Source organism: Trachypithecus francoisi, unplaced genomic scaffold, assembly GCF_009764315.1.
Source record: "Trachypithecus francoisi isolate TF-2019V2 unplaced genomic scaffold, Tfra_2.0 Lachesis_group12, whole genome shotgun sequence".
Classification (NCBI taxonomy): Eukaryota; Metazoa; Chordata; class Mammalia; order Primates; family Cercopithecidae; genus Trachypithecus; species Trachypithecus francoisi.
The window spans coordinates 20,023,192-20,036,370 of NW_022681457.1; the positions used below are offsets into that span (position 1 = coordinate 20,023,192).

General features: G+C 37.7%; 1 protein-coding gene across 6 annotated transcripts in view; it reads right to left on the reverse strand.

Annotated features, from left to right (window-relative positions):
- Positions 1-1,589: 1,589 nt before the first annotated feature.
- The window catches only part of OMA1 (OMA1 zinc metallopeptidase), a 69,491-nt gene continuing 57,901 nt past the window's right edge, over positions 1,590-13,179 (reverse strand). For all 6 annotated transcript variants that reach the window (XM_033225049.1, XM_033225051.1, XM_033225048.1 and 3 more), the window contains one exon: positions 1,590-2,044. In XM_033225049.1, coding sequence (XP_033080940.1) covers positions 1,835-2,044 — 210 coding nt within the window. In that variant the 3' untranslated portion in view covers positions 1,590-1,834. The remainder of the gene's footprint in view (positions 2,045-13,179) is intronic.

The following is a 13,179-nucleotide window of genomic DNA, read 5'->3' on the forward strand; positions in this document are numbered from 1 at the left end:
CAAACACAAGGCATGTAAAAAATGATTATATGTAGAATAGTTAATGTGAATCTCTTCATGACCAATGTTGTCTTATGTGCAGATCAGGAAATTCCTTACAAGTAATGTATAATAAGCCATAAGAAACATAAACAGCCGCTGAACTTGTCTTCTTAACAACTAGATATTTTGTCTAAGAAGATTTAATAGTGTCAGGACACATCCCAAATGAGATTTCACAGGCTTTCACAGGCAGGGGGAGAGGTTCTACTCTCCTATATTGCCTCATCTTCAGCTTTTCATGTCAATTTTGATAGAAGGGTCTGAGAGAGAACCTATAAAATCAACCTGCAGAAAACACAAGTGGTCCCTGATTTCATAATTATGAGATTTTTACTTATATTGAAGCCATATGTGGGGAAGCTAATGAACAACTGAGAATAGTTTGTTCCTTGTCTTGATAGCTTAGTCTTAGGGAGGCTGAGGCAGGAGAATGGCGTAAACCCGGGAGGCGGAGCTTGCAGTGAGCTGAGATCCGGCCACTGCACTCTAGCCTGGGCGACAGAGCGAGACTCTGTCTCAAAAAAAGAAAAAGAAAAAAAGAAAAAAAGATAGCTTAGTCTTAGATATCTGAGAGTTGTGAAAAAATGGACAGATTTGTAGTCAGATAGATTCAGCTTTGTTCTATCTAGGTGAGAGACATTGGGTATATTATGTAACTTCTCCAAGCCTATTTGTCATTGTAAAGTGAGAATAATAAAAACTAGTAGGGTTATGGAACAAAGATAAATACAGGGCCCCGTTCATAGCAGGTACACAATACAAAGTAGACCCTTTCCTCTTTAATTCTCTAAGAAAATATTTATTTAATATAATGTATTTCAAGAAAAATGTCCTTCTTAGAAATATAACCTAAGCATAACTAGACTTCACTAGTTTGGGAATACAAATATTAAATAACTCGTATTTCCACATTTATATAATGCAGCAATTTCTGGGCACCACTGGGGGTGTGTCTTGGGCTGCTTCTCTTGTCGTTTTCCTCCAGTCCCCTTGTTGATATCCGCGGCTCAGGAAGGTCAACTTGGGGACGGTGCCTTGCCTCAGCCTCTTTTGATGGGACAGTGCCTTGCCTTTGCCTCTTTTTCTTCTCTGGGAACCCCAGAGATTCCCAAATGGTAATCTCATGGAGCAATCAAATGACACAACCTTGTTAAGACGTCAGTGCACCAGGAACATGCTGTGTCTCTGTGGAAATGCCCTCTTCCCAGTTCTGTTTCTTGCTTTGTCATCTGAACTGCAAACTGTACTTCTTTTGCCTCCCTATGAAAATGGCTTCTGCCAGTAGCATTTTCTCCAGTCATCCACAGATGAAGACAAGGACATTCTCTATCCTGAGGCCCCCTTTTCCACATAATCCCACCCCGGTGCAAACTATTTCCTGCAAAAAGATAGCTTCAGACTGTTTCCTACTTCATCATAACCACCCAGACTTAGAAATCCAGTTTAGGCTCAGTTGAAACCTTCTCTACAATAAAAACTACTGTATGTGCTCATTTCTCATCCACTAGGGGTCTGCCTTCTAAATCAAAAGCAAGGAGAAGACAGAGTAAAATGTGTAATATAAATTTATTCTGTGACATTTTCCTCATTCAAGATATTTTAACATAGATTAAAATATATCAATATTTCATGAAAAATAAATTCTAGAAGAATTTAGATAATATCTGTAATATACATGATTTGACCCTGACTATCCTTTCTTTTTCACTTCAAACATCATTTTTTAAAAAGTAACATAAAATGATAAGGACTGCAACATTCTTCATATAACTTGTGTCTCATAAATTTTAATTCAACTGCCAGTTCTTTTCTCAATTACGTATGTTAATGGTATTTGCTCCTGTTTTTGAACAGGAAGAGTATCCATTTTCTGTTTCTTTGTGATATTTAGGTCTTCTTTCTCTGATTCTTCAAGAAAATGCTCCATGCTGAGTTTGAATAGTAATCGAGGGTCTGGTTTAGACAGTGGTGGGCAATTACACATCTCTCTAATTTTGAGAGCCTATAAAGACATAATAAGATAAAAAAATACTATATATACATCAGTGTATTCAGATTGTTTCAGTAATCCGTAATATGTTCCATGTAAGACAAATAAAGAATGCATTCTGTATTTTTTTAATAAAAGGTATCTTGATTATGACACATAAAAGGGAACCACTGATAAATCCACAGTGAACAGTTGTTTTCATGATTTGGTCAAATAGTATTATTTTAAAAACAACAACAACAATAGTATTAATAATCTGTAACCACTGCTCAAATGCTGTTTTGAGGGTAAACAAATCTTAGAGATACCTCTATGGTTTCAGTTAAACTCTAGCCAACCTGAGAACAATCATTCAGATTTTAAAAGACTCTATGAGAGGTTTTTTTCAAGAAAAAGAAAACTGCAGAATATAGATGACTGAATATACTGAAAAAAGATATATATAACTGATACAGTGTTGGGTAAAACTGATAATAACCTAGTGATACAGTTTGGATATATCTCCACCCAAATCTCATCTTGAATTGCAGTTCCCATAATTCCCACATGTCACGGGAGGTAACTGAATCACGGGAGCAGGTCTTTCCCATGCTGTTTTCATGATAGTGATTAAGTCTCACAAGATCTGATGGTTTTATAAAGGGCAGTTCTCCTGCACACGCCTTCTTGCCTGCTGCCATATAAGATATGACTCTTCTCCTCATTTGCCTTCCACCATGATTGCGAGCAACCCCCCCTCCCCCACCCCAGCCATGTGCAACTGTGAATCAATTAAACCTCTTTCCTTTATAAATTCCCCAGTCTCAGGTATGTTTTAGTAGCAGCATGAGAATAAAACATTGCAAAGGAAGGAAAAGTAATCACGGTGTACTATGGGGCTCAGCTAGGACTAGTGCTTACAGTTGAAAATACCAAATCTTGATGAAACCAAAAAGTACAATTTCATCATACTGAGAAGGGGAGAGCTGCATGGGTGTGTGCATGCACAGGGTGTGACACTGGAAAGAGAGGGCTTACGTCTCATCCTGTACAGTGGAAAATTTACGTAAGGCCCAAAATTGAAGTTAGAACGTAGCAACATAAGCATGTTATTTAGACACAATGGGAAATACTAAACAAATCATCCAATAGAACTGGACATAGTTATCCCTGAAACGGATGGCAGAGTCGGAGGACTGGCTGCCGATTTAAGTAACTAGCCTTAGAACTATTTAACTCTTCAAAGTGGGTATATGGATAATTTTAAGATATAAGAAGTAAAATAATTTTTAAGGAAAAATAGTCTCAATATTTAAGGAGTTTTAAAAGAAAGACATTTAGGAGAAAAAGTTAATTTAGTTTTTTACTACTTCTGGCTTTCTGATACTGATGTGTCTTAAGGGAAGTAAATAAGGCAGTAAAGGAGACAATGTTTGGGGGACTGGTAAAATCTTAGAAAGACTATCCAGGCAAGGCCTCACTGGTAAGATAATGATTTGGGGGGTCAAGAGGGGGACAGACCTGAAGGACATGAGGAAAGAGACAATGTGGCAACCTAGAGAAAAACCATTCCAAGAGGGAGCTGCGAGTACAATGGAGATGGGAGTGTGCCTGGGGTGTTTTGGAACAGTGAAGAAGCAGGTACAGCTAAGTGGAGCAGGGTGGAGGAAAGGAGCAGATTATGTAGGACCTCACGCTAAGGTCATGCTAAGGATTTTAAGTTTTACTCTAAACAGCCTGCCTCTAATGTCCATGGCAAGAATGAAAATGGAGGCCCAGATACCATGTTTCTAAACCCCTAAAAGCAGTAAGTCAAGCTAATACATTACTACATAAAATCTGTTCTATTCTTCTACTTTGAGAAATACACATTCGAAATTACCTGGAAGTCCAGGTACAAAATTAGAATTCTTGAATTTCAGAACACGTAAGACTGTAGGGAGCTTACTGTGTAGCTGTTGACACTAGCCTGCCCCTCTCCCAGTCCTAGCTTATCCGGCACTGTAAAGGGCCTTGTGTGCATGTGTTCAAGGAAGAGGTCCACATGGGCCCTGAAAGCAAGCTCAAACATGTTTGGGCAAGGAATTCCATTATCCCAGATACCCTGAGTTGGGTGTGGTAGGGGCACAGGTTCTTGTATGCAAACATTTCATTGAGTCCCACAGGAGAGGGGGACTTGTAGTCAGAGACGAGCCAGATAGACGTCCTCTAAGTGAATGGGGTCAGGGCAGAAGCTTGGGTCTAGGAGCACTTCTAGCTCTCATGAGGCTATGAGTTACCATTAAGGTAAGCTAGAGAGTTTGAAAAAGCATTACTTAATATGAAATTCTTCAGTGGCATTGGCCTTGTCTTATTTTTCTTTGTATTTCACAGCAGATTTAAGATGTTCCTTATATCTACTGAGTGTTAAGGAAATGTTTAAGTAAACTGAATTGACATAAAAAGAAAATGTTTCCCAACTATAGCACGTACAGCACTTAAGTAAACAGAAAATCAGACCCTCAGCTAAATGGTGACCTACTGTCCAAACGGGGATACCTTTAAGAATGAAAGGAGATGCTAGTGAGATTTGCACTGAGACATCAGGCATGAGCCAAGACTGTCTCCGCAAAACTGGGACATACAGTCACTCTTGCATTAGCTCCTTTACAATCATGTTAATTTTCTTTCCCAAGTGAGTTTACCTGTCGTGGCTGCTATATCAGTGTAGTGCCTATGTCTAAGCACTGCACTGGGATCAGTAAAGGGGGAGAGTACAGACTCCAGCAGGTAACAGCTGGCACAGCTGAGTGTGGCAATGAGAGATGCAAAGCAACAAAGAGAGGAATAGGATGCCATCCCCTGTGATCTCTGTGTATTCAGTAAAAACTCTTCTATTCTTCTTAAATTCTCTTATTCAGTCTTTTTAATACAATAAATATTTAGAACACCACAGTGAGTAAAGTGCTAGGTACACATCAGTCAGAATAGCCGCGGCCCCTGCCCTGATGTAAGTTACTCTGCATTTCTCCATTACTGGGCATTAGAATTGTCCCCATGGTTGTGTCTATTTGGCTTTTATAAATTACCCTGCTATCAACATCTTTCTTTAAAAAAATCTTATTTTCTCACCTCCATTTGGAGTTATGTGAAGTCTAACAACCAAAACAGAATGATCTGATCAAAGAGTAAGTGCAGGTGGATTATAATTTTTGTTATAGAGGACCAAACTGTGTTCTACCAGAAAGGCTTTATCAACCTTTAATGTCACCAGCAATACAGGCATACTTGAGTTATTCACAGTTATTCACATAAGATTTCATGACTTGTATGTAGATAACGACAGAATTTCAAATCTCAGAATCTTTAGAAAAGATCAGCTCAATTTTACAGATGAGGAAACTGAGTCTCAGAGAAGTTAAACGCCAGGCAAGGACAAAAAGCTGGCTTGATCAATGTTTTTAAGAGCTTTATTTGCTAAAACTTCGAAATAACCAAGATGTCCTTCGACAGGTGAATGGATAAACTGTGGGATATCCAGACAAAAGAATATTATTCAGATCTAAGACGAAATGAGCTATCAAGCCATGAAAAGATATGAGGAACCTTAAATGCATATTGCTGAGAGAAAAAAAGCTAATCTGAAAAGGCTACATGATTCCAACTATATGATATTCTGGAAAAGGCACAACTATGGAGACAATAAAAAGATTAGTGGTTGCCAGGGGCTAGAGGGAGGGAGGAATGAGTAGGCACAGAGTGTATTTTTATGAGAGTGAAACTACTCTGCATGATGCTATAATGGTGGATACATGTCATTATACATTTATCAAAATGCACTGAATGTACAGCACCAAGAGTGAATCCTAATGGACTTTGGGTGATAATGATGGGTCAACATAGGTTCATCAATTGTAACTAATATTATCAATCTGGCATGGGATTTTGATGGTATGGGAGGCTGTGAGTATGCGGGGGGCAGATATATAAGGGAAATCTCTATACCTTCTACTCAACCTAAAAGTTGAGGCTTTAGAGTCTAAAAATAAAACAGAGTCTATTATTTAAAAAAAAAAAAAAAAAAAAGTTGGCCTGAAAGTAAAAAAGCTGGGTTTAAAACCTGATTTGTTTTTACTGCTTTTGCCCTACATGCTTTTTGTGCTCATGCTTTTTTGCACCACATGATGTTTTTTGAGTAAATTTTTACTGAATAAACGTACTTTGGAGATGTCTGAGCTAGGTTTCTTTAATTGCTAGAAATACTATATATTCTTCATACAGGTTTTCTATCACCACTCCTTCATGTGTGAACTGCTTCTCCTCTCCAACTATCTATCAAGCAGAATCGTGTTATGACCATACATATTTCTATCAAATCTTCATCTATTTTGCATAGTAAGATTTTATCGGATGCCTTGGTAACTTATTTTTTCTTTTTTCCTTTCCTTTCCACATTCATTTTATACATTTCAGGGTGCCAATGTCTTTTTATTTTTATAAATTCTAATCTATCTTATTAAACATACCTTCCTCTCTTCAAAAATGAGCAAAATTTTCCTACCATATAGCTAGAATATGTCTTTCCACTTCCTTTACTTTGTTTTGTGTTTAACTCCATGCATTGAACATAATAGGCACTTAACAAACGCATGCTAAATTTTAAACAAACATTTATAGAACACCAGCTATGAATAAATCATTATGATAAATGTCATAGAGAAAATACTCTTAGGAGTTTATGGTTTAAGAAAAAGCAGGAATGTATTCTAATAGCAAGAATATATGGTTCTGAGACTCCTGAGGAAGATTTGAAGTGAAATACAGAATTAGCCAGCCTAAAGACTACAAGTGAAAGAAACTAACATCTACTGTCCACTTTCTATGTACCTTTCACTGTGTGAGGTATTTTACACATCTAAATTGACATTGGAATTTGAACCACTTTTGAAATCTTGGGCCTGGCATAAAACACTTATCATTAAAGTGTCTATGCCAAAGAAAGAGGGACAAGGGAGAGAAGGCAGCAGGACCTTACCTACAGAAATGCACAAGTATGTACATCCAACATCCAGGAGATATTGCTATCCTGATTTCACATATGAAGAAAACTAAAGGTTGGATTAGGTAACTTTCTCCAAGTTATATGGCTGAGTCAGAATTAAAACCCAAGACCCCTAAGACCACTGTTATCTTTATATGACTATTTCCTGTGACCATCTTTCTCCCGTTACCACCTATTAATTTCCTACATGTTAAATTTCTATAAGGGAGTGGAAGTACTGTTCAATTCTACTGCCAATTTTTCTATCTTTCACCCACTATTACATTGCTTGTCTTGCCTATTATCACACATCATGCAATAATTTAACAAATATTCACAGCCGGGCGTGGTGGCTCACGCCTGTAATTCCAGCACTTTGGGAGGCCGAGGTGGGTGGATCACGAGGTCAGCAGATCGAGACCATCCTGGCTAACACGGTGAAACCCCGTCTCTACTAAAAATACAAAAAATTAGCTGGGTGTGGTGGCGGGCGCCTGTAGTCCCAGCTACTTGGGAGGCTGAGGCGGGAGAATGGCATGAACCCGGGAGGCAGAGCTTGCAGTGAGTGGAGATCGCGCCACTGCACTCCAGCCTGGGCGACAGAGCAAGACTCCGTCTCAAAAAAAAAAAAACAACAAACAAATATTCACTAAGCATCTCAACTTGTCATAGGTACTATGGATATAGCAGTGTACACAGGCCTTACACTCTAGGGTAAAAGACAATAAACAAATAAGGTAATTTTAGTTACGTACATGAAGAAACTAAAGAGTGAGGTGTGTTGGACGGACAATGAGTACATGGAAGGGAGGCAATTTGAGATTGTGAGATCAGAGAAAGCCCCCCCAGGACAGTGACATTTGCCTAAAGAACTGAGGGAAGAATGTTTCAGACAGAGAAATCAGCAAGTAGAGGAGCTGTAAGGAGGACACTAGCTTGATGGGGAACATACATTGGTCTTGTATGTTTCCTAGACCAAGGAAAGCCTAAGAAAAGGGGCATGTGGTGAAGTTGGTGAGGTAGGCAGTGGCCAAATTATGTGACTGGAAGACGTAGGAAGAGTCTGGATTTTTATTCTAAGTTATGGAATAAGATGAGAGGTCACTAGAGGGTTTTAACCAAGGAAAGGACATTACAGTGATCACTCTGGCTACATACTGAAAATAGGTTGTTAGGAGTTGAGGTGAAACGTGACATCATGAGGTGAAAAGTGGCAACAGGAAATGACTGGGTAACGTGGGAGGAGATGGTGACTTTTACTGGGAAAGGAGCAGTGGTGAAGTTGAGAAGGGCATGGATTCTTAATGTACTTGTTGAGGCAGTCAAGAAGATTTTTTCATGAATAGGATACGGAAGTGAAGGAAAGAGGAATTGAAGATGAGTCTTAAATTTCCTCTTCTGTTTTAATAGCTTTTCTTTTATGATGCTGCTCATGCATCTGAGGATAATTAACTTGCTCATAGTAAATAATTACTATAATGTAATATCATATTGTCAATTAATGACCCCAGCCCATAAATTCTTTTAAAGTTATTGTTTTTATCAAATTGTCAAAACAAAATCATTTATGCTCATAAATGAATCAGAAACTTAATAACATACCTTTCTATACTTTGAAGGTAGAACTAATTAGTAACTAGGCAATTGTTCTCTGAATTTTTGAAAAAATTCTCCAAATTAAATCCCATCAGGGCTTGGAGTCCTTTTCTTTGCTAATTTATTATGACTCTATGGGTTCTAATATAGTTTTTAAAATTTGATTTATTTATACCTTACTTCTTTCTAAAATTAATTTGAGAAGCTTCATTCTAGCTATAATTTCTACTCCTAGCTGCAACCACTCTGGCAATTCCCCTCCCCCCTCAACACACATACACTTTAATTACTTCTGATTTTGATTCGAGCTAATAATTAACATCATCTAACTAAAAATAACATTCTCTCAAATATTTTGGTTTTCTTGCATGTTACCATACCTCTTCTCCTGATCCTATTTACATTTTACTCTTCGTCTAACTAATCTAATGATTATGACTTTGACTAAATTTCCCAAAGAACTGTCATTTTGCTTACTTCTGCTTAATTTTATTAACTATATTTACCCTATTTGAGACACTTATAGTTCTATATTTCTTTTCTCTTTTTCTAATATAGAAATTTAAACTGATAAAATTTTCTTTAAATACAGATTTAGTAAACACTCATGAAAATATAACTACATTATAAAGTTCATTGATTTTAAGGCATCCTCTTATCATCATAGATTTCTCTCTTGCTTTACATGTGCAGAATTTTAATTTTCATGTGGTTATCCATCTTTTAATTTTTGTTGTATTAATTTTACTATACTATGTTCTGATGATTGGAACCATAACTTTTTATTTATTTATTTATTTATCTTTCCAATAGGTTTTTGGGGAACAGGTGGTGTTTGATTACATGAGTAAGTTCTTAAATAGTAACTTCTGAGATTCTGGTGCACCCATCACTCAAGCAGTGTACATTGTACCCAATGTGTAGTCTTTTTTTTTGAGACAGAGTTTCGCTCTTGTAGCCCACGCTAGAGTGCAATGGCGCGACATCAGCTCACTGCAACCTCTGCCTCCCGGGTTCAAGCAATTCTCCCGCGTCAGCCTCCCAAGTAGCTGAGATTACAGTCATGCGCCACCACACCTGGCTAATTTTTGTATTTTTAGTAGAGACAGGGTTTCTCCATGTTGGTCAGGCTGGTCTTGAACTCCAGACCTCAGGTGATCTCCTGCCTCGGCCTCCCAAAGTGCTGGGATTACAGGCGTGAGCCACCATGCCCAGCCCCAGTGTGTAGTCTTTTATCCCTCACCCCCTTCTCACTGTTTCCCCTGAGTCCCCAAAGTCCACTGTATAATTCTTATGCCTCTGCATTCTCATAGCTTAGCTCCCACTTATGAGTGAGAACATAACATTTTTATATTATGTACAGATATTTTTGTCCAAGTTTTATAATCAATATTTTCATGAAAGATGTGTATTTGAAAATACATTCCTTTTTTTAGGATTTAAAATTCTTATGCCACTTAAAATTTATTTTTCATACTATTCAGCTGAATCATTTGGTAGTTCCTTACTTGATCCGTGGTTTTCTAAGAATGGCAGGGTGCAAGCTAGTTACAATTATATTTAAACAAACAAAACTGGCCGGGCACGGTGGCACAAGCCTGTAATCCCAGCACTTTGGGAGGCCGAGACGGGCGGATCACGAGGTCAGGAGATCGAGACCATCCTGGCTAATACGGTGAAACCCTGTCTCTACTACAAAATACAAAAAACTAGCCGGGCGACGAGGCGGGCGCCTGTAGTCCCAGCTACTCGGGAGGCTGAGACAGGAGAATGGCGTGAACCCGGGAGGCGGAGCTTGCAGTGAGCTGAGAGCCGGCCACTGCACTCCAGCCCGGGCGGCAGAGCAAGACTCCGTCTCAAAAAAAAAAAAAAAAAAAAAAAAAAACTGTATATTTTATCTAACTCCTGATGGTTAGTAGATTCTGGAAACAGCACTGTTGCAACCGAGCACTTCACTGACATATTGTTCTATGTGTTTCATTTACTAAGGATCTTCTATCATAAAAAAAAAAAAAAAGTTAGTTTTTCTAGATATCACACCAAAGTGTATTAGTTCCACTGTTTTTTGTTTGTTTTGTTTCTTTTCTCCTAAACTTTTACACTTCCTCCAACAGCAAGAAGTATAAGAACTTAGAAGGAAAGAAACATCTTCCTTATACTTATGAAAAGCAAGGTCCAAAGTCATTCTTACTCTTCTATGTCTTTAAGTTTTGTCTTTTTACCTAAGTAGCTTATAAGAGCCTGTCTTTGCAATGAAGATTAAATACTTCATAAGTTTAAATATCTAAGCATTGTCATTTCAGGGCTTCTCATGGATGATACTCTGGGAATCTCCTAAAAATCCATCTTAAGAAATGTTACCTAAATTAAAAAATGTGATATAGAAACCACAATCAAAGAAATGAAGACATGTACAAACGAACGAATGTATCTTTCCCACTGTTAAATGCAGCTTGGATTTCCTGGTGCCTTTTCAATATTCTTTCATTTTTTTAGACATTTTTTTTTTTTTTTTTGCTTTGGGCTTTTTAATTTGGTTGTGCTATGTTCCTCTATCTTCTGCATCAATGAGTCTTTGCTCTGGGGTATCAATTCTGCTCTTTACAGCCTCCACCGAAAGTTTTACAGCTTCTCTGCTGAATTCACAAGTTTAACAATTTTCTGAAATGGATTTATCTTACATTTGTAAAGATGTTCTTTCAGCTTCTGTCACTTTCAGTGCAGCTAAATCAACCTTATCATGCCAGCTTCAAGTGGCATTGCTTCTATGTTCTTGCCACCTTGCCCGTCCTCTCCCATAAAGTAACATTTTTAAGTTTGACCTGAGATTTGATTTTGTTTTTCATATTTCTGCTCTTTAAAACTTATCTCACTGGGGAACAATGAATATTTCAGAGGCTTTGTTTTGTGTTGCTATTGCTGAATTTAGTTTACATGAGGGTCCTTGTAGAGTTATTAAAGATACTTAGATATTCAATACTCTTTTAAATAAGATTACCCTCATTTTTCCTTTCAACTCTGTTTTTCCAACTCTTGTACACTTACCGTTCTGATTTTTTAAAAGTCTCTCTTACCTACCTCTTAAATCTATTCTTAAATAAGAGAAAAGTGTCTGCAACATCTTTTATTCATAATTTGGCTGGTCTGAGTTCTAAATAGATTCTACATAGATTTCTCCTGAAGGCACACTTCTCAGGTTGTTTGAAAACTGATTATTTGCAGGGGGGTGCTAAATTATCACCCCACAATCACTTGCTGGCCACAAGGAAGAAAACCACCTTTACAAACAAAGAACCAGGCCATCACCATCCAACTCCCTGATGGCCTTCAGCATCACCAAATGTGGGGCAGCCAGGTATTAAGAGACTTCCAACACAAAGCACTTTGAAGCATAGTTGCATCACCTATAAAATACCATTCCCAAAATTTAACTTCTATTTACAGGTATACATAGAAACAAGTTAGAAATACCATGAAGAAGCAATCAAGTAAACCCAGAATCTACAATGTGGTATTATATATACTCAACAATTCAATGACAAGTTTTAAAACAAACAAAACAAAAGGGAGGGGGGCACTGTTCTAAAGTCAAAAGGACTTTAGGGACATAAGGACCAAATGCAATGTGTGGATCATGAAGTATCCTAATTTAAACAGGTCAACTGTAGAACCGTTGAGATAGAGAAATCTGATGTAGACAGAATATTTAATTTTAAGAAATCACTATGAGTTTCCTCAGGCATGATAATGTTATGATTGTGGAAGAAAATGATACTACTTTCTGAAATGCATACTAAAGTTGATGGAGTGCAGGACGTATCATTCCAAAGTATGACTCCAGGAGACCAGACTATGCCACCCCAAATATGCCTCTTGAGCGTAAGAGTTATTTTCTACTAATTATTTTGGGAAATAGCAGACATAGGGGAAGTTCTGAAAACAGGAAGAAGTTACCCTTTTCTCAGAAAAATGTATCTATACAGGAAATCTCTAAGTGTGTCTCCCTCTCTGTACCAGGAAGAGAAGGATGACTCTAAATCACTGGAAACTCTTATCAACAAAGAAGGTACAATCTACATAACAAACCTTACCCTTGCTCACTGTGCTTTTCCTGACCACCTCTCTACAACCTGGCTTTCCCTACACCCTTCTGTCTTTGTTTCAGCTGAAGATGGCATTTATGCCTGAACTCAAAGCCACCTCTTGGAGAATTATTCATGCCGTGGGTATCTCCCAGGTATACAGGAAGTATACCTGTTAATAAACTTCCATTTACCTCTTCTTAATCTGTCTTTTACTACAGGGGTTCATCTCAACTAAGAACTATGAAGCACAGACAGAAAATGATTTTTTCCTCCCCTATAAAGCCCTGATATCTGGGCTTTATATCAAAATACTCCTGGGAAAAACAGAGAGATGGGACAGATGAAGCAAGTGTACAAAAGGATTATACTGTTCAATATCAGTGAGTGAAAAATAGGGACTCATTAAGCTATTCAAATTATTCTCTATCTTGACATGTGTTTTAAACATTTATAATAATAGTAAAACT